At 45.1% G+C, this 22380-nt stretch overlaps 1 protein-coding gene across 8 annotated transcripts in view; it reads left to right on the plus strand.

Annotated features, from left to right (window-relative positions):
* The window catches only part of MTSS1 (MTSS I-BAR domain containing 1), a 162863-nt gene that overhangs the window by 14587 nt on the left and 125896 nt on the right, over nt 1-22380 (plus strand). For 6 of the 8 annotated variants that reach the window (XM_089898733.1, XM_089898734.1, XM_030764156.2 and 3 more), the window contains 2 exons: nt 7331-7392; nt 11135-11208. The exons of 1 other annotated variant lie outside the window; for it this stretch is intronic. In XM_089898733.1, the coding sequence (XP_089754859.1) occupies nt 7331-7392; nt 11135-11208 (136 nt within the window). Of the gene's footprint in view, nt 1-7330; nt 7393-11134; nt 11209-22380 lie in introns of those variants that run through there. One more of the 8 variants, XM_089898738.1, reaches the window with a different exon arrangement.

Genomic DNA, 22380 nt, shown 5'->3' on the forward strand with positions numbered 1-22380 from the left:
TCAGAAACTTCCTCTTGAAGCTTTGCTTTTCGTTTCCCTAAAGCCTGAGGTCACTAAGGGGTGTCCCTAGAAGAAGAAGGAGAGGGATGATATGGACTGCGTTCCTCACACCCACCCTGGGGAGAGACCCGGTGGCAGGGGTGGTGGCAGCAGCCTATAGAGATGCTCCAGACAGGCTCTCCAACCTCCTGGGAGAAGCAGATCAGTTCTGGTATCCACAGGAAACCAGAAGACTTAACAGAATTATCCATAATCACACTGCTAATGGTGGTGACTGAACATTTCCCGTGCATTTCTATCAGACGTTTTTTGCACAAAGAGCTTTTCTTTGTTTTGTGTTTTCTTTTTCACATGGTTGAGAATCTTGACCATTCCTAGGTTGATGTTACAGCTTGTCCAGGGCCTTTGCGGTTGTAGTCGGGGGTTATGTGTTTGGAGCCCTTGGTCTCCACTTTACTTTGTCTGGGCTCCTACTGAACCCAGTATAAAGCAGGACCCAGCCTGCCTACTGAGTGGCTTTCTGCAGCCCTGGGGCTGGGCCGGGAGGCTGGGTCTGTGCATCTTGCTGCTTGCACTTAGCAGAATCAGGGCAGCGCTTGGGCCACAAAGTCAGGCAGATTTAGGATCAAGTTTCAGCCTAGACCACTAGGATGCAACCTTCCTGGTCCTTGGTTTCTTCAGCTGTGAGATAATTAGGAGCACCCGGCTCATTGGGTTTTTGTGAACAGGTAATAAGTGTGTGTATCAAGCTGTGCTCCTCCGAGTGTGGCCTGTGGACCAGCAGCCTCGGCCTTACTCAGATTAAATATGCAACATCCAGGCCCCACCTCAGACCAAGGGAATCAGAACCTGCATTTTTGCAAGATCCCCAGGTGATGGATATGAAAGTTAACATTGGAGAAATGCTGATCTATGTATCGGGCATCTAGCAACCGTTTAGAACATGGTGATGCTTAATGATGATGGTGGTGACAGCGATGCTTGTCAAGGTGAAAAGAAGGGCTTGGGAGATGACCTGTCCAGTTGTATATCCAAGACTTGGATTCTCATCAGCCATAACCACTGGTGAGCCAGCCTCTGTCTGGAACTTTTGAGCTGGAACCTGACTCCCTATAGCCTGTCCCCGCTGGTCCCTGTTTCATTCTCAGCTGAGCCGAATTCTGCCTCCTCGTGAGAGTCCCCTCCAGTCTCTGGCTCCTCTCAGACGGTCCCTTCTCTCACCAAGGCTCCCGGCTCCTCTCTGTTCCCCAGGTGGCAGCACTGGTGTCTGATTCCCTCAGCTGTGCCCCGAGGTTCTGCTGTCACAGCGGCGGGGCTGGGAGAGGCAGTTGCTGCATTATTTATGGGGCATCGTTAACCAGCCGGGCTGATGAGTTACACGCAGTTTATTCTGCTGTGCCGTGTGTGGGATGCCATCCCAGGCCTCTGTTTAATACAAAACAAAGCAAAGCAAAGCAGAGCCCCCAGTCAGCATGACCACTGGCTGAGCCCTGTACTCGGGTTAGGCAAGTGGCCTGCCCAGCCGTCTGGCTGTGGGGAAAGCAGAGGAGAGGACAGGAACTCGGGGGTGTTCTCGGAGCTCAACCTTGAGGGTAGGCAGGGCAGCCCGCTTGCATGTTTGCTTAGGTGGCCACCAAACTCTTGGGGAGTCGATGGAGATCAGATGGTCTTTTTCCGTCAGAAGTAAGAGAATAACTTCATTCTCCTCCCCACTCCCCAAGGGACCAGGCTGCCATCAGGTATGTGATGCGGTAGCCAGCTTCTCTTGTCACCATGCTGGTTTGGGATTTATGTCACTCGCCATCTGGATGAAGGCCCCGTTTGTAGTTCAACCCTGGATCTTGTCCTGGATGGCCGCCCATGGTCCCCTTGTCCATCCTTCCATCTCCTGCTCCTCCCAGCATAAATGCACCACTCCGGTGTCCCTTGGAGGAGCCCACTTGTGCTGTTTCTGCTTCCCTGTCTTTGTTCCTCTTATCGGAAATGCTTTTCCTTCCTCCCTCCATTTTTCTGTCCTCGAGCCCACAGTTCAGCGGGGGAGACTCAGGTTCAGAGATGGCCAACTGCGTGATATGAGGGAAGCAGGTGGGTCCCAGGATACTCTGCAAAAGGTGACATTTGAGCTGGGTGGTGACGGCTGAGTAGGAGTTTTCCAGATCGCTGAATCCCCCTGGAGGTTAGAATGAGAGAACAGCCTTCGGAGGGGCTGTGTGGTGGGCGCCCCGACTGGTGGCTGCAGAGTTAGAGCCCGTCTTCAGGGAAGCCCCATCTCTCTCCCTGTAGGGAAGTGGAGACGGTCAGGCAGCTAGATGCAGAGAGCCCTCCACGTGCTTGCTGGGTTTTTTTGTTGTTGTTGTTGTTTTTTGCAGTACGCGGGCCTCTCACTGTTGTGGCCCCTCCCGTTGCGGAGCACAGGCTCCGGATGCGCAGGCTCAGCGGCCATGGCTCACGGGCCCAGCCGCTTCGCGGCATGTGGGATCTTCCCGGACCGGGGCACGAACCCGCGTCCCCTGCATCAGCAGGTGGACTCCCAACCACTGCGCCACCAGGGAAGCCCCTCCACGTGCTTGTAAACACACCAGCTTTGACGGGGAACTCTTCCATTCTCCCAGAACCCTGTGTGATCTGAGTTCTATTCTCAACAAACTGTCAGGGCTTCACAACCTCCCTGCCTGCCTCTCCAAAGAAATTCAGAGGGTTCCAGAGGGAGGAGAGCCTGTTTCCCTTCACCTGTGACTTTGGACTTGGCAGAGCCCAGGCGCTCAGTGGGCGTCTTATTTTCGTTGACTTTGGTATGTCTGGAAAGCTGTGAAACCCTTCCATGTTCTCTGTTGAACTCCGCAGTGGGGTCTGTGTTGAGGCTTTCTCATAGCTCTGGGGATGCATGGTGAATAGAGCCCGCCAGACACATAGCCCCAGGAGACAGCTTTCTGGGACTTCTTGGTGGGCGGTGCAGATTAGAAAATTAAGGACCACGTTGGACTTGCTTTCTGAAAGGATTCTCAGTGTACACAGTGTCTCGACTGGCAAATTTCTTCTGAAATTTGAGTCTGCTCCCCTTTGCCCAGCCTTGTCGTCTAGAACAACCCAGTGCTTTTTCTCTCAATTACCATTTTATCTTCCTACGGGTGCCTTCTCCCTCCTTCCTCACTTCCTCCAAGCGTTTGAATTTTTGTAGTAAAACTTTCAGGTGGGTAGAAACTTTTTGTTTTTCCTTGAAAGAAACTTTAAAAAAAAAAAATCTGAAACAACCCAACATCACCTTGCCTTTAAATTTTAATAACATTTATACACTTAAAAAAAAATCTCAACAAGGAGGTTTTTGTCTTCTGTTCTTAGAAGTTCTTTTTTTTTTTTTTAAAGAATCCATTAAATTATATATTGCCTAAAACAGGTGGGCCTGACACTCTTTGAGAGACTGTCAAATATCATCAAGTGGGGAGAGAGCTGTGGTTGGCAGCCTTCTTCTGGCTGAGTGGGTGTTCGTAGGCAGAGAGCTGGGTGCTGTACCCCCTAACTGGAGCGGGGACCCTCCTTTTGTTGCTAATTTGGTAAAGACTGGAATGAGGCTCCCAGTGGGGGCAGATAAGTAGTTTTGAAAGTGGTTTGAGCAGCTGTTTTCAGGCACATTCATCTGGGGTTTAAGTACTCCACCTGCCATGTACTTGGGAACGGCAGAGACGTTGACTGACACTGTGTGTCCCACTGCCATGCTCTGTGTCTGCTTTAACTATGGTGAACTCATAGTGAGATGCACAGTCCGAACTGTACTTAGGACTAAGAATGAGGGATCCCAGCCTGGGTGGACCATCTGACCTTGAGAGTTTTAAACATCTCTCCCAGCATCCCGAAGGAGATTCCTGGGAGCCTGCAGACGCTGGGATCAATCCTGTCAAAGGTCACTGGACACTTACTGAGTGCCTGGCACTGCTCTGAGCACTTTAGATGTCTGACTTCATTTCTTCCTCACACCAGCCCTAGGCAGTGGTGACTTACCCAGGCAGAGGTCGGACGACCTGCCCGATGTCCCATGGCAGACGGGAGAGCTAGGATTCTAGCCAGGAGATGGGCCCCTGGAGTTTGTGTTCCTTATTCCTTCCCAACATTCTTTCAGTGTTCCGTGATGTCAGTGTTCAATAACAGTGATGGAATTATGCATTTTTTTTGTTGATCATTATAAGAAACTGGCCTGAGAGGTCAAGTGACTTACCCCCCATAATTTACTGCCAGGGCTGTGGCTAGAACTCAGGATTTGGGGCTCCCTGCGCAGGCCGTTTGCCATTCTGGCGTGTTTTCAGTGAATGTGCCTCACCTTTTTCTTTTTTAATTTAATTAGCTTATTTATTTTTGGCTGCATTGGGTCTTCGTTGCTGCACGCGGGCTTTCTCTAGTTGCGGCGAGCGGGGGGTGCTACTCTTCGTTGCGGTGTGCAGGCTTCTCGTTGTGGTGGCTTCTCGTTGTGGAGCACGGGCTCTGGGCACGCAGGCTTCAGTAGTTGTGGCTCGCGGGCTCTAGAGCGCAGGCTCAGTAGTTGCGGTGCACGGGCTTAGTTGCTCCGCGGCGTGTGGGATCTTCCCGGACCAGGGCTCGAACCCCTGTCCCCTGCATTGGCAGGCGGATTCTTAACCACTGAGCCACCAGGGAAGCCCCTCACCTTTTTCTTAAGAAATATTATGGATCATCTCAGTGACCTTCTTCGGCGGTTCCGTGGATGGGAGTGGCTGCAGCTGGGGAGAGGAGGACCTGGCTCTCGTGTCCTATGTGCAGATGAGCGATGATGGTTCCTTTGGCTAGAAGTTGATGGTCCGTGTCTCTGAACGTCCTCAGGCCTTTCATAAACCTTCTCATACTGTCTTGTGGACCAGAAAGAGAAGGGGTGCCTAGCTGAGGCTGTGATTGGTTAGTTGCACTCTTGTGCCCTTAAGGATGCTTAACTGATTTCCGTCTGGACAGAGATCTCTAGTGACCAGCCAGAGGACTCTGATCTCAGCCTTTACCCTTAATTACTTGGAGGTAAATGTAGAAGGCATGTTCATACCAGGACTTGATAAGAAAATTGTAAATATATTAATTAGGTGCTATACTTGGGACCCCACAGTGTCTTGATGGGCCTGGAAAGGTAGCCTGAGCCCTCACAACGTTTCGTTCAACACAAATAAAGTTATGCTTTTGGGTTGAAGAGACCCCCTGGGGCACAAAGATGGGATGGAGGCGAAGTGGTTTAGCAGATGAGGACAGGACCTGTGCATGGGTGTTGGTGTCAGTAGCTCAGATGTAGCTGCCAGAGGACTTCTGCCAGTAGCCAGCCAGACAGCTTCCCTGGCCAGGTGCAGCCCAGTGTCCTGTTGGGAGCACACTGCCGCTTGGAGGAATAAATCCAGCACCTGCAGTCGGGCCAAGCAGGTCCCAAATGGCCAAATGCAGAATTGGTGGTTGTGATCTAGCAGCATGCACGAAACAGACTTTAGGGTTTGGGTGGATTGTAAATTCACGGTGCTGTTGTTGCCAGAAATGCTAATTTGATCTTAAATTTTTTTAATGTAATGACTTCATTGTTTTTATAAAAATGATACATGACCCTTATTTTAAAAAAACAAAAAACAAAACTATGGCCATGGAGGAAAGTACAAACAAGAAAACAGCACATTGGTCCAAATCTTAGCTCCCAGAAATATTCCATTATAATATTTGGTAGACGGTTTTCCAGATGTCTCTGTGCACATTTTCAGACAGACTTGATAGCTCGAGAAATGTATAAATGGGCACTTTTATTAACATGTTCTATGCAAGATATTTTCAAAATAAAAATATATTTAATTTTACTTTCACTGAATGGAAGAATTGAAACTGAAGTGAAGCAATACTGAAGAAATTGCAGAACTTCAGATAACTGTTTCTTCACTAGAAGAAATCAGTTTCTCAGACATTCCTCTAAGGCAGTGGTTCTTAACTGGGGGTGACTTTGCCCTGTAGGAGCCATCTGGCAGTGTCTGGAGACATTTTGTCACATCCAGTGGCATCTGTGAATGTTCCTGACATCTGGTGAATAGAGGTCAGGGATCCTGCGAAGCACCCTGCAATGTACAGGAACCCCTCCCCCGCCCCCCCACCCCAGCAAAAGAAAGAAAGAAAGAAAGAATTATCTGGCTCAAAGTGTCAGTAGTGGCAAGGTAGAGAAACCGTGCTCCTAAGCATAAGAGAAAAAGATTATGAAAACCATTAGGAAGGTGAAATCATTGTTTTAGGTCAGTTTCAGTTTTAGACTATTTTGATGGGGCTTCTGTAATAAAAGATGAGATGATTAACTTCATTATAGTTTTCCCATCCCCTCTCCTTAATGACAAAATCAAGAGGTGTCATACGTTATTTTTACCTTGTCAGGGCTCGTAACATTCACATTCTAGCCTGCAGCTGTAACCGCCCCTCGCCCTAGTTTGCCCCCATCAGAATTGCGCCTGCAGTTTTGAGTTAGTGTCTGAGCACCATACTTAGAAGAAAAGTAGAGACATGTGATGGAGTGTCCCCAAGATGCTGTGGGGATGTGAGGCAGGGGCCCGTGTAGACACAGAATTCCGTCTGGGAGCTGAAAGAATGAAAGCTATGGATGAATGTACTGCTATCCTCCGTTCTTTGAAAAGATGTGTGTGTGGAAGCAGGATTGATCTTAACTCTGTGGATCCCTAGAAGGTTAGAACTAGGGCTGCGTGGACCTAAAGGACAGGGTGGCTGTTGTAGGTAGGCTGCCGTGGAGGGTGATGAGTTCCCTGTCAGCTGCAATGTGCTGGGGAACCACCTGTAAGCATGCTGTATGTAGGTGCTGGGCTCAGGCCATCAGCTGAAGCAGCTGTGTTCAGGTAACTTCCCAACCTTGAGATTCTGCTAGTCTAATAATGCTTCCCAGTAGTCTCCTCTCCTGGAGAGGAGCCTCAGTCACTCTGGTTCCCCCCTCCCTGCCTTCTGGGATAAGGGTGAGAAGAGCCAGAGCCATGATCAGGTGGTTCAGGGTAGAAAATGGTCTACATATCTTGAATTTGGACCCACCCATCTGTTGACTCAAAAAGTGATGCATCGATATATGGCTTAGATTCTGCCAAACTTGTTCCACTTGGTATCTGTAGTGTTTACAGGATCACAGGGACTGAGCACATTCATAACCCATTTCTGAGCTAATACACTTGTATGTACAGTAATCTGGGCAACATGTCGTAGACTGCAAAGGAAGAGAGCATATACTGTTTTCTGTATAATTGGAATTGAGTGTGCTGTCAGTGTCTTCATCAGATGTCTATCACAGCATGACTTACTGACGTATGGCTTTGTTTTGTTATAGGGGAGCTATCCAGTTTGGGAAGATTTCATAAACAAAGCCGGAAAGCTACAGTCCCAGCTTCGGTAAGTAGAAGCATGTCATCCCTAGGAAAACGGCAGCATCCTTAGACAAAGGATGGAATAGGATGGACCCAAGAGGCAAATTAGCGTTAGTTTTGGAAGTGTTGCAGATAGAGGAGCATGCAGTGGCGTTGCCACTTACTAGCCATGCGTCCTGACCTCTGATTCCCGTATGTAAAATTAAACTCATATCCGCTCTGCCTCCTTCCACTGGAATTTTGAGAGTCAGATGAAGTATTATATGTAAGGTAAGAATGGGCCAGGTTAAATCTCACATCCCCAAGAGATAAAGAGTCTTGTTACCCCATTTTGCTGATGAGGTAACTGAGGCACAGATAAGCTGAATAACTTATCCAAAGTCACACAGCTAGTATTGATAAATGACAGAGCAGGGAATTGATCTGAGGCAGTCTGGCTCCACAGTCCATTCTGATTACTGCCTACCCTTATAGAGTTTAAAACTTAGTTTGTATCATTCTATTTACATGAAATGTCTAGATAATGCAAATCTGTAGAGACAGATGTAGATTTGTAGTTTCCTGGGGCTAGGAGTGGAAAAGAAGGTTGACTGCAAATGGGCATGAGTGACCTTTTTGTGGTGATGGAAATGTTCTGAAATGGGATTGTGGTGGTGTTTGCATAACTCTAAATTTACTGAAAAATTGATGACTTATACACCTAAAAATGGTGAATTTTATGGTATACAAATTATGTCTCAATAAAACTGCTTAAAAACCAGGATCTAATGCTGATGTGCTCTAAGGGGCTATTATTATTGCCTCATCTTGTGCTTGTTAATATATCATTTCATATGAAATAGAAAATACGGCAACATCTTCTTGTTAAAGCTATATGCTTTTGAAATCAGTGAGGGGAGGGGTGCGATTGAACTTAGAGGGTGCTTCAAGAGGGTTGGGACATTAAAAAAAAAGCAGTTATTTTCACGACCCCTATTCACGGCGTATTGGTTGGTTTGGATGTATGGGGATGGTTTTCCAGAGGACAAAGCAGGTAGGTGTTTTCTGAGATAAAAAGCCATGCGGATGACAGAGGAGGGAGGAATGACATGGGCTTCTTAGGACTTTACCTGTTGGCACCAGGGGTCCCTGCCCAGAACTTTAGCCATAGGACTGGGCATTCCCTGGCTCCCCAGCAGATAAGGAGAGAAGAACTTGGGAGACGTGGAACTTTCCCTGCCCATCATTCAGCTTCATGGGGCCTGGGATTTCCAGATCCATGAGTGGGCATCCAGATGGACCATGGGCTCCAGCCTATGGCCCCTTTGCCACTTGTCAAGTCCTTTACCATTTCTTTGCTTACGAACCTTTGATTACTTTATCCTGGATCATATCCAAACCCCTCTGCCCCAGCTCTGCCGCTATCATCATTTATTTCAAATAGGTTAGTCTCCATCCTGTAGGAGGTCACCTCCTGTAGTAAAACAGTAAAACATTTAAGTCCAACCCCTCCTCCAACATTTTTTCTTATCCAGCCTCATTTAATTGTCTGACAGGTTTTCAGGGTTGACCAAGGAGAAGATGCTCTTCCCCTTTTACCAATGAGGATGCTAAAGTTTAAAATAATTAACTGATCAGCTGTCTTAAACATACAGAGTGAGACTTAAAGCAATCTTATCCCCACTGGTACAAAGTACCATATATATATATATATATATATATTTTTTTTTTTTAACAATACATAGGCCTCCTGAGGGCAGGGACCGTTTCCTTATTTTGTTAAACTACTAGTACCTGGCTGAGAGCACCATAGGAGCCTCAAGCACATGGTTTAATTTTCTGTGTTAGGGAGTGCATAAGGATAAGACCGTAAAAGAGGCAAATAGTCTTGGAGCATGTAAGCTGAAGCACTCCTTTCTCCTGCTGATGGATGCATGTTTGCTCGGCCCCATTAGAGAGAGCTAAGATGTCCTGTGAAAAAAGCAGTCAGTGAAATATGGCTCATCGGAAGCCGGTGTTTAAAAGCTCTTAATTTGTCACACTTGACCACAGTCTTCGTTTTCACGGGAGCCCTGGTGACTGTGTAATACTCAAGGCACCTCTCCAGCTGTGGCTCATTAAATTTGGAAGATCGGCCTTGACTTGAATAAGAATAAACACAGCACTTGGATCAGATATTAATTATAAATCAGAATGAGCCATTTGTAAATCTCAGGGTGTTTGATAAAGCTAACTTTTCCATGGTGCCAACTCTTTAAGAAATATACTTTGAAGTGGTGTGTTTTTTTTGTTTGTTTTGGTTTTGTTTAGTGTGTATGTCATTGTGTTTTTTTTTTTTTTTGAGCAGAATGTTCTCTTGCTCTACTGGAAAATATCAGGCCTCTTTTTTTTTTTTTTTTTTTTTTTTGCGGTACGCGGGCCTCTCACTGTTGTGGCCCCTCCCGTTGCGGAGCACGGGCTCCGGACGCGCAGGCCCAGCGGCCATGGCTCACAGGCCCAGCCGCTCCGCGGCATGTGGGATCTTCCCGGACCGGGGCACGAACCCGTGTCCCCTGCATTGGCAGGCGGACTCTCAACCACTGCGCCACCAGGGAAGCCCCCAGGCCTCATTTTGAAGTTTGGCTCTGAGGGACTATTGCCCAGGTTTTCCTGGGGACCACTCCATCACCTTCCGGGAACCTTTTGCTTCATAGCTACTCTTGCTTATGTTCAAAGGTCATTTCTTTCTTTTTTTTTCCCTCTGATTTGAACTCATTCCTTTTTAGTCCTTATTCTCATCTTCATCCTTCAGCAATTTTGCATTGTTAGGAATGCTCAGTGGGGCTGGATTCATGTGTGAAATACTTGGAAATTAGCATCAGGCTGTAAATTCTGTTACAGAGTTCTTGTGAGTGAGCCTGGGGCTTGCTTGCTTGTCCTGGGTAATCACGGCCCTGAGATGCAGCAGTGCTTACTTTTCATTCAGTGACATCTTGGACCACGACTCTAGGAACCAGGAGACCACAGAGTGCTCAAGGCATCTTCAAGTGCTCAAGGGGATGGGAAGAATTCAGAATAACTTCTAGGACAGCAAATGAGTATAGTAACTCCTCCTCATTCTCAGCTTTTAGGAATTCAGAAGATGCTGTTTAGGTAGCATTCTAACGTTGAAAAAAATAGTATCTCAGTTTCCCTATAATTATGATTTAGGGGGAAAAGTCACATAGCCTGGATCTTGTAGTAGGATGAACACGGCACTGTAAGTCTTGCTGGGCTACTGGTCTCAGCCCTGGTATGAGCTAGTGATCTTGAAAATCACTATGTAGCTGTGGTCTCAGTTTTCCCAACTCTAAAATGAATTGTTTAACCTAGACGATCACTCTCCAAGATTCCTTCTGCCAATCCATATAGCTATATTGTTTTCCTCCTCTAAAATCACTTTCACATATACCATTTATATTTTTTAATAACTTGTTCTTTTAGGCAGAAAGACCTTTTTCCTCATTGGTGAAATTTTAACCTGGTGATAATTTATACTGTTGGGTGGAATGGGGTGGGAAGAATTGCTAGCATTTATTGACTAGCGCTGCATGACCTGGACGTTATTGGGGGAGAGTGCTAATATGAGAAGGAGAAAGTTTTCTTAAGAATAACGTGGGTCCACAAAGCCAACGGTTGTCCGTATCCAGCCGGGTTCTCTCTCCTGGAGGGTTACTTTCAGTCCTCAGCAGCAGTTGCAGCCTTTTTGCTGTCTTGCATCTGCTAGTGTGAGACACTCCTCATGCTTCTGTTTTCTGTTTGCATCTTAGGACAACAGTAGTAGCAGCAGCTGCCTTCTTGGATGCCTTTCAGAAAGTGGCTGACATGGCCACCAACACACGTGGTAAGCAGGTGGAGGGATGGCTCCCAGCATTGACGGCGCTCAGCGTGTGGGCTCTTACCCTTGGGCGCTTTACAAGAATATAGCGCTTAAGTTGTCAGAGCTTAGCTGACTCATATTTAAAAATACATAGATTTTTTAACTCTGTGGGATTCCACATCGTAGAAGCTGCAAATCGTTCTCTAGATGATAAAGTGCACGAGAAGAGTGAAAAATAAATGAAAGGAACAACTATGTATGCCTGAGATGGCTTGTTGTGTTTTGAAATTAATTAATCAGTCAATCAGTCAGTTAATTAATTGGCTGCCTTGGGTCTGCATTGCTGCACGCGGGCTTTCTCTAGTTGCGGCGAGCAGGGGCTACTCTTCGTTGTGGTGCGTGGGCTTCTCGTTGCGGTGGCTTCTCTTGTTGCGGAGCACGGGCTCTAGGTGCGTGGGCTCAGTAGTTGTGGCTCGTGGGCTCTAGAGTGCAGGCTCAGTAGTTGTGGCGCACGGGCTTAGTTGCTCCGCGGCATGTGGGATCTTCCCGGACCAGGACTCGAACCCGTGTCCCCTGCATTGGCAGGTGGATTCTTAACTACTGCACCACCAAGGAAGCCCCCTGCTTTGATATATTTTTAAACCATTTGATTTTAGGTCACTTTTAGCAATACCAGAATATTTTACATCTCGATGTCTAGAATCCATATGCACTGGGAGGAAATAACTTTATTGAATATGGGAGTGTGAGAACTCATATGACCTAAAAAATGTATGGTTGATACAAAAAAGATATATTTTATGGAGATGATAAGAGAGAAACTTGAATGCACATCTTATGTTCAGTAAGCATCAAATTAGTTGTAATAAGTTAATTTTTTCTTAACAATTGAAAAATATAGAACATGCTCTTTAGTTTAAAAAAAAGTCATGTAACGAAGTATATAAAGTAAAATCTACCCTCTCAGTACCATTTGCAGAGATTGGGCTTAGTGTCTTTTATAGACTTTTTTGCATACTTAAACACATATGGGAGAAAAATTACTCGTAGAACAATATGTAGGTTGATATATGGAATCAAATATATTTGTAAGATCTTTTTCAAAAGGTAGCCTGTAAGAAACATTGTTCCCGTGCTTTTACTCCCCAGTATATTATAATTATCTTTCTATGTCAGTACCTAGAGATCTACCTCATTGGTCCTACCAGCCAAATGGAATTTCACTGTCTGGATGTAGCACGATTTAATCATTTTTCTTTTTTATTTATTTATTTATTTTTTTTGTGGTACGCGGGCCTCTCACTGCTGTGGCCTCTCCCGTTGTGGAGCACAGGCTCCGGACGCACAGGCTCAGCGGCCATGGCTCACAGGCCCAGCCGCTCCGCGGCACGTGGGATCTTCCCGGACCAGGGCACGAACCCGCGTCCCCTGCATCGGCAGGCGGACTCTCAACCACTGCGCCACCAGGGAAGCCCAAATCATTTTTATTTTGAGGAATATTTAGATTATCTCCACTTACGTACTGTTACAAGCTACACTGCAGTTAATGTCCATGTATACATCCTTTTGGAGATCTGTGGGTAATCTCTTTTAATGGTGTATGCACCTCCAAGGAAATGAAGAATCTGTTAAAAAAAAAAAGCTTCAATCTGTTTTGGTCAGCAGCAAATATATTTGGGCTTGTGGTCATTACAGGGTGTAACTCTGATGCAGTTTGGAGTTCGATATCTACCCTCTATGGAAAGTCCAGTCTCTTGCTTAGAGCCTTTAGATATCATATTTTTTGAGTCTTTCTTGCTGGAAAGATGAGAAGGCAATAGCAGTTATTCTTAAATGCGTCTCTTTTGGGCTGGTATCCAGAATCTCAAGCTAGCAGGTCTCTGGTTTCCAAAATATTAGCATTCCATCTTGTTTCCCAAAGGGAATGGCTCTGAAAGGCCTTTGTCCTTTTTAGCAAATATTTTGCAGTAGCTATGAATATAATTTATTTAGGAAAATCTTCTAAAGCTAGGCATTATAAGAGCAAAATCAATCTAGTCATATAACTATTAAGTAGAACGTGGAAGTACATTAGAACTCTGTTGTATTTTTTTTTTTTGTGGTACGCGGGCCTCTCACTGTTGTGGCCTCTCCCGTTGCGGGGCACAGGCTCCGGACGCGCAGGCTCAGCGGCCATGGCTCACGGGCCCAGCCGCTCCGCGGCACCTGGGATCTTCCCGGACCGGGGCACGAACCCGTGTCCCCTGCATCGGCAGGCGGACTCTCAACCACTGCGCCACCAGGGAAGCCCTCTATTCATTTTTTTAAACGAAAGAGTGTAAGTCGCTATTATAATGTACATGTTTAGGTGAATAATTAAACCATAATGAAATTTAAGAGTTAATCAACACCATAATACATACAGTTCCATATTTTTTTGGTGTTTGCACTCTGGAATGAATGTACAACTTGTGTTCAGTGTGAAAGTACCCCTGTTTCTGTGTTATTGGCCGCAAAGAATTAGTGTCTAGGCATTTGTTGTACAAAGGATGCCTGACTTTCGTGAGGCAGGGTCTCCATTTTCTTCGTGTCCATGATGGACCAGCACACGGGCTATCATAGGAGTTGTTGAACTGACTGGTGTGCATTTGTCTGGGTTGCTTAAAAAAAGAAAAGGAAAAGAACAAAGGTCGGGGGAGGCTTCTCAACCCTCGGTGGCTGGTGTTGGGGAGTAGCATTCCTACACCTGTAAGCGTGCAGCCTGGTGCCCCCCTTTCACTGGAAGGCAGGGGCACGTCTTAGTTAGCACTGGCCCTTCGTGGCCCTTGCATCATTTGCTTGTGTCAACTAGGGCCTTTGAGAGCATAATGCTGTGTTACTTTCATTTTTGGCTGCCTCAGTGTGCCTCTGTAATTACTTTATAGCTTTGAAAAACCATCTCCGGGATGTTGAGATGATAATACACCAAACCCAGAGTGAGGAGCTTAAGATTCTAAGAAGGAAGGAAATGGATCCCCAGACGACTAGATCATCTCTAATCACCTTTATTGAATACGTAACACGGGCTGGGCTCTGTCCTTTGTGCTTTACATGGATTGAGTCTTTTCATTCTCGAAACAGCACTGTGAGGTCTGTGCTTATGACCTCCATTCTAGATGATGAAATCTGGACGAAGAGAGCTAAACCGACCAAGGTCACATGGCTTGGAAATGGGGAGACTGAAGCCTGGCCCAGAGTCTAGATTTTAACCATTAAATTATGATTCCTCATGTAAGGTGCTCCTAGATTTAGTATAAACTTAAGTTTGCTTTTAAAGTTACTTGATCCTGAATGCATTAAAACAACAACAGCAACAATCTATGTAGCACCTTGGAGTAATGAATAGATTGGGAGCTGGGATGCCTGGGTTTGTCTTCTGCTTGGCCAGCTACGTGACCCTGAATAATTTTGTTTCACTTCTCCGGGCTTTGATTTCCCCACTTGTAAAAGGGGTTTTCCCAGGACCTAGTAGGGTCCTAGATGATCGCAGGTAACCTTTTTCAGCTCTAATATTCTACGATTTAAAATCTCCTTTTGGCCCTGTTAAATCTTAAAATACGAATGAAGTTGGACAGTCTAAAATTTCTCTTTCTATATTATCTTTAGAGTTTCCAGTTTTCGCTTTGGGGACAAAGGGAGTGGAAGGAGGCAGAGGTTAAGCAGAGGATAAAGGAGAGAGAAGGTTAGGCGAGAAATACGGTTAGAAGAGCCCCGCAATGTGTGCGTGAGGAGGGCAGGTGGAAGCTGGAACTTTCACAATAGCCAGCGAGGTCCAGGCGGTCAGAGGTGGACTTTAATCAGTGAGCCTGGATTGCCGAGGTGAAGACAGTCAGTCTTCACTGACTGTGGAGACTGTCTTGATGAAGACAGTCTCCACAGCTTAACACTGAATGGCACAGTCGTGGTTCTTAAAAATACGTTGTGTTTTTAGTATAGAGTTCGTTAAACGCCACGCTCTCCTCATCTCACTGCGTGGATCCTGTCGCTCAGGAGGCTTGTTTTAAAGTACAGATTTCAGAGCCCTGCCTTATACCTGTGGTTACTGATTAACTGGGGGGTGGGGGTGGAGTGGGATGGCGCTTAGGAATCTCAGATTTTTTAAGGCTTCCCAGGAGAATAAGGCCTCTCGCCATCTTGCCGTCACCCACCTGTCCAATGACATCTCTACCCATGGCCGGCAGTTCCACCCACAAAAAAATGCTCTCTGCTCCCTGAATCCCTTAAAACCTTTGATCCCTTTCTTCTTGCACATGTGCATTCCAGACCTGGAGTGCCCTTCCCAGCCCACCCCCTCTCTGCCCCCTTTAGATGTTTGAGGATCTTCGGCTTGTCTTCCTAGAGCCAGTTTGAGAGTCACATCACCTGTGAACCTTTTGTCCCCCACCACTCCCACTTCTCTGTCCCCAGGGTAAATTGGGTCTCAGGCCTGAGGCCTCTGTAGCACCTTCTCCCTCTAGAGTGTTGACCTCCCTGTGTGGTCACCATCTTCCCCACTAGACTCAACTGCCTCCAGGGCAGGGCCTGCATCCTGCTTCTCTCTGAGGAACCCAGGTTCCCAAATGCTGGTAAGTATCTGGCATTTAGCAGGGCACAGACAGTGTTTGTAAGCAGCCCTTGGAGGGTCCAGGTGAAGAAGGCTGTCATCTCTGGGGGCAGGAGGCTGGTGAGATGGGGTCTTTGGCCAGATTCCACTTAGGAGTTCAGAATTTGAATTTTGGGACCCTTCTCTGAGGTTGAGTCTCAGGACTGAGTGAGTTTGTATTTCATTGTAGCCAAAGAGGGCCCAGCAAATCCATGATGGCAGTCACAGGAAGGGGACAGGTAGGTTAAAGGCAGCTACCTGCTCTTGGTTGGGGTGGGGGAAAAGGGGGAATCTTCGCTTTTAGGGGAGGAGGCGACAGGAAGCTGTTTTCAAGAGGCAGCCAGACTGGTTTTGTTTGCCCCCAAGTTTTACTTTAACCAGGTTGTTTAATTGAAACTTCACTGGCCCTTAACTTCTGGATTGACTTCGGTGTTTGAGACCTGAACTTTCTTTCATGTAATTAAGTCATGATTTCTACCTAGGAAGCTACTCAGCCACAAACTGAAAAAAATAAATAAAATAAAATAAGGTCATAAAAAAACTTTTTTGCAGGACTGGAACTGCATATTCTTTGAAGATGACCTTAAAGAAACATGGACACTTACATTCACTTAATTAAAAATAAAAAGGCATAAAACTGCAACCCACTAATCTATAGATGTGGCAATAGATCACTAAACTGGTTTTGTACTTGGATGTGCCAGTTCAGGTTCCTTAGTTATTTTTTTATTTTTATTTTTTGCGGTACGTGGGCCTCTCACTGTTGTGGCCTCTCCCGCTGCGGAGCACAGGCTCCGGACGCGCAGGCTCAGTGGCCATGGCTCACGGGCCCAGCTGCTCCGCGGCATGTGGGATCTTCCCGGACCGGGGCACGAACCCGTGTCCCCTGCATCAGCAGGCGGACTCCCAACCACTGCACCACCAGGGAAGCCCCTCCTTAGTTATTTTTGGTTATTGTCCTTAGGATTCTTAAAGGAGGAGAGACCTTATGAATATTTGAGAAACAGCTCAGTTGTAATTTTCCTTTAAGAGCCAAGCTTATTGTTTTGAAAGATTCAAGGAGAGTGTATTAATTTTTCTGATGATCTTACTCCAACTGAGGCTTTATAGGTAATGGGGAGCAAAAGGAATCTAGCAGAATGCATCTGGAGCCTCAAAGTTTTATGGAAACCTGCTGGTGTTAATTTTACTTAGAGTCTGTATATGGTTGCCATAGTGCCAAGGGAGCCTTAGCACATTATAGATGCCCAGGAAACAGTTGCTGATTTGTTAAATAAAAATTGATAAAGTGAAAGTACTTCATATCTTGCTTGCATAGTGGATGGACCAGCAGCTGGTTTCTCTAATGTTTTAAAACATGAATCTAGGCAGGCTGTATTGACAATGACCTAGAAACTCTCTATTGCCTTTCATTTTTGGGGTTTTGAATTTGACCTCTTGATTTTGATTCACATGAATTATTCTGAAGAAGCCCGAAGCCAATTTTTCCCTGCTGGTAGTTACATCTTTTTTTTTAAAAAATTTATTTATTTTTAATTTTTATTTATTTTTCGGCTGCATTGGGTCTTTGTTACTGTGCACCGGCTTTCTCTAGTTGCCGCGAGCGGGGGCTGCTCTTCGTTGCGATGTGTGGGCTTCTCATTGCGGTGGCTTCTCTTGTCGCGGAGCATGGGCTCTATGTGTGCGGGCTCAGGAGTTGTGGCTTGCGGGCTCTAGCGCGCAGGCTCAGTAGTTGTGGTGCACGGGCTTAGTTGCTCCCCGGACCAGGGCTCGAACCCGTGTCCTCTGCATTGGCAGGCAGATTCTTAACCACTGTGCCACCAGGGAAGCCCGGTAGTTACATCTTGAAAATTCTCATTGCTGTATTGTAGGTGGGTGTGGGGAGTAAGTAAGAGCAAAGCTATGAAAAATAAGAACACTTGTAGTTGATTAAAGTAGGAAATTGGATGAGCCAAGACAAAGCTACCTTTTCTCCCATATTTCTTGTTTCCTTTTAATTGCGTTGCTTTTCTGCCAGGGCTTAACACATCCTGCGTGTGCCATGGTGAGTGACCCCGATGCGGTCCTGGCCTCGTGGAGCTTTTAGGCTGGACCAGGGCTGTTCTCTGTGATAGAATTTTCTGTGATGATGGAAATGTTATGCGTTTTTGCTGTCCAGTATGGTAGCTTGAGATTATCAAGCACTTAAAAGGTGGCTAGTGTAACTGAAGAAGTGAATTTATAATTTTAAATTTTTAATTAGTTTTAATTAATTTTAATTTAAATAGCCACATATACCTAGTGGCTACCACATGACACAGCATGGATATAAGGAGTATAACAATTCCTACAAAGAAAGGCTAACAGGAAATGTACGTATTTTATGAGTCATCTGATTTATTCTGTTTTATATCAGAAAGCTTTACTGAGAGCTTACTGTATACCTAGTAAAGAATGCAAAGAGGTGTTGTTTCTGAGGCACTGGGTCGGTGGGTGGTAGAAAGGTTTAGACGGGCATGTGGTGGTGGAGTGTTAGGTGGAGAGGTACATGTAAACAATAATAATTCCCAACAATAAATGCTTCCACCTTCTTTTTATAGCATGTCCGTTTCATGCATTCTCAGTGGATAAGATATCATTCCAAAGGGGGTGGAAATTGGTTCTTGAGGAGAGAAGGGGGTCTTACCCTTTTTATATATCAGGTACAGATATGCATACAGTAATACGCAGACATACCTAGGTCTGTGGAATTAACATTTTATGAGGAGGGGGGTGATTAGGAAAAATGTGTCCAAAAAAGGCTCTTTATGGGAGCAGAAAAAATGGACAAGCTTGAGAAAACTGTTTTGTGATGAAGCCTAGCTTTTAAGAAAGGTCAGCCTTTTGCTTGTTGCCCTCTTCAAGGTGCATTTAAGGAATTTTCATGAACCTGAGGAGGGTGATTGCTGTTGGCGTATCTCCTTTACTTGAAATATCTTGGCAAAATGAATCCATATTACCAGATTCTGTAGTCAGAAAGTCACCTAGTGTTGAACAATAAGTGGATTCAGAGGCATCCAAGACTGGGTTGCCTTCTCACGGTTATGTATTCACCATTTGTAAATATTCTGAATCGTGATGAATGCAAAGAACAACTTTAATGCTGGGTTGTATCAAACTGCCCTTTATTAATTGGGCTTTGTAGCTGTACTCCTTTTAATGAGGATATGTGTGTGTGTATGTCTGTCTATACACACACATATCTATACAACCCGTATCTGTAACAACATATATAACAACCTTTGTGTATAACATATATATACACGTGCGTGTGTATGTATATATAAGCATATACCTATACATACATATATATATTAGCTGAAAGCACTGAAGCATCGGACTGGTCTTAGTAGCAGATTCTTGCTTAGAATGACAGAGAGACAAATTCTCTGTTCCAGGACGACTGGTTTCTATGTAGAGCTCATCTTTGATATGCTTACGACTTTGCTGAGGGCTATGGTGGGACCAAAACCTGGAATAGCTTTAGTGTAGCCTTATTCACTTCCTTCAGCCCCTCAAGCCGCTCCGAATCTGTGTATCTATATGTGTATGTAATCTGTTTATATTGAATACCTATGAGTTTCAATCTTATATGAAGTACAAAAAAATTTTGTAAATTATTGCTATTTCTAATAATATGTAACCTAGCTAAAAACTGTACGCCTATTAAGTATAGCTTCAAGATATAAAGTTTCCATCTCTTCTGAGATTTTGGAGCTATCATTGACCTAGTAAGGGATGACATAAAAAGATATAATGCCTTTTAAAATGAGCTCATAAATGTGCATTCTGCTTTGGGTTTCATTGTTTTGATGTTTTTCTACTCTGATAGACCTTGAGTCATTTTAACTCATCAGCACGATACATTTAATCCTGCATACTCTGCTTAGGATAAAACAACTTTTTAAAAATGGCCCTGTGAATGTGAGGTTTGTCTTACCATTTTCCATTTTTTAAAAACGTCATTATTTTTTGGTTTGCTTTACATGAAACTCAGACTTGGTGTTGAGTCTAGCACAGTAGGGAGACATGTGGATTTTAAACTTTTTTTTTTTTTTTACAAAGCACAGTATAGGTAAGGATGAGGAATAACAAAGGAATCCATATATTTATTATTTTCATTGAATAAATTTCTAAAAGAAAATCTTATTTTCTGTTTTTTCCCCTCCTTTGTTGTGTTAAAGGAGTTAGGAGATGGGGACTTTGTATATGCAATTAATTTGATGGGCAAATTTGTATATTCCAGGAGATTTGGAATCATGAGTCAAGCATCACTGGTGCTGAAATGAAAATCCCTCATTTCCAATCCCATCTTGATACTAAAAGTGATCCCTGACAGTAGCATCGTTTCCCGCTCTACAAGTGGCTGATTATTCATCTTTGATTGGGTAGCAGCAGTTGCCAGAGATGGGCTATTTCCTTGTGGTTCCTTGTGGCCTGCCTGGATGGTATTTGGCTTTTCACTGCACCTTCCCGAAATGACCCTTGAACAGTTATCGTGCGTTAGCCTGAAGGGCACTAACCTGAGTCCCACTTTTACATACGTATCTTCTGGGTGTCCAGAGCAGGATGTCACTAGAATCCTAATATCGTCTACCAGGGAGAGTTAGGGATGTAAAAATCCCACACCCAAGCCCTTGTGTCCAGTTAAGGCTTGTCCTCCCACTGACCAAGAGGAGCATTTGCTCCCGCTGAAGTCAGTAGTGTTTCTCTGGTTTGACTTAATTCAAGCAACGCCAGGGAAAATATGATGCGTGCTGTTCTGTTTAACCTCGGCAGCCTTAATAAACGCTGGTGAATTACATGGTGGCGGTGGTAGCAGTGGCAGTGGGGAGGAAGGTCCAAGCGTGGAGGGGATGTGTGTTTTTATGGGTGACTGGGTCGGTCTGCGTGCAGCATGGTTATTTGTGTCATTAGGCAGTTTACATAATGAAGTGGGCTACCCAGCATCTCCATCCTTCCAGCTGCCTGCGGGGCTGTCTGCACAAGCAGGGGGGACTCTCCCGCCATCATCTCCCTCCCACCCTCCTCCCCACCCTAGCTCTTTCCCTTTGCTTTTCGTTCTGGCTTAAAATAACTAAACCCCTCCACCCCATCCCGCTGCCACACACACAGACATACCAGAGTCACGTTTGGTAAGATATAAATTCGCATTAATGAAAAAGTGCAATTATTTGAATTCATACAGACGAGGCAATTTTTTTTTTTTTTTTAACAATGCTTGCTTATGGAAGATCATTTGCCATAGAGTTGTGAACTTGGTTTGTTCTGCCTGCCTCAGATAAAAATAACCATTTGGAGTGTAAATGTGAACTTGAAGACACTAGAAGTTGTCAAACTAGTATTTTTCTAGGCTGAGCCTATTCTGCCTGATTGCATAGCTGCCTCCCCTCTGCTCAGATAAAGCCCCAGCCTGAAAACATGCACGAAATGTGAAAACTACTTTGAACTAAAAATTTCACCTTAGCTGTTCACTTGTGCTCTGCTGGAAGAAACATGTGGTATTGGGAAATCACTCAGAGAAGAGAGAAGGTGAGAGAAAAAGAATATCCCAAAGGTCTTCCCTCACCCAGAGTCTGGCAGTGAATTCTCCTGATATAATATAAAGAAATTTGATTCTTATACACTGCTTTTGGAAACATATCTGTGGCCTGACATGAGAATGACCTGGAGGTTTGATGCCTTGTTTTGTCTTAACATAACGCTCTGGTCTTTCATTTTTAGAAGGTAGAGAGTCTCTCTTGTAGACCATCTAGTATGTAGTGCAACCTTTTCATTTTTACAGGGCACACTCAGTGAGCTGAAGTCACTTGCCTGAGGCCGCTCAGCTTGCAGTGGGGGCAGTGGGATTCTCACTCTAGGTCAGGGCTTTCTGTCCTGTGGTTTCCCCTGAAAGCCACCTGGCCAACCGCTTGTTGACTTCAGCTCCTGAGACCATTCAAGTAGGAAAGAACATGAGCTATGGAAAAAAGCTCCGTCCTATCGTTAGTCAAGATTCTTGTTGGCTTGTTTATACGGAATCCTTGGTTGTCTGGTTTCCCAAAATAGTTTTCCACTTCCATTGCAGTCCTTTCTTTTTCTATGGAAGATGTTTTTGTTTTCTTTTAGCCCTCTGTGTGTGTGTGTGTGAGTGTGTGACAGCCTGTTTTGCTTGTATTTTAATCATCTGTTATGTTTGACATAAGCATATTTATCTGTAAGAATAACTTGGCTTCTTTCATCTACACTGTCTTAGTTTTGTAAATATATCGATCTATGAGCGTGTGTGCGTGCGCACACACACACATACACACACGGTATGTTTTTTGATTCCCAAATGTTTAAAATTGCCATGGGACATCTTATGTCTAGTAAAAAGATACTGCTGTGGAAATCTGCAGCATTTCCTGCTGTGAGTGCCAGGGCCCAGGGACCCCCGGTTACCATGGAAACCAACATGGAGCTGCTGGGTGGTGCTTTCCTTTTAGAGCTGCATTTGAGTGCATTTTGCAGTCCGCTACAGTGCTGCATCTTCCCCCCACCCCCTTTCAAATTAGGAGGGGGAAAATGCTGAGTGATTACAAATAAAAAGAAACTAC

This window comes from Delphinapterus leucas, chromosome 17 (genome assembly GCF_059928025.1).
Source record: "Delphinapterus leucas isolate spDelLeu-1000000601 "Yukka" chromosome 17, BTC_Dleu_Yukka2, whole genome shotgun sequence".
Taxonomy (NCBI): Eukaryota; Metazoa; Chordata; class Mammalia; order Artiodactyla; family Monodontidae; genus Delphinapterus; species Delphinapterus leucas.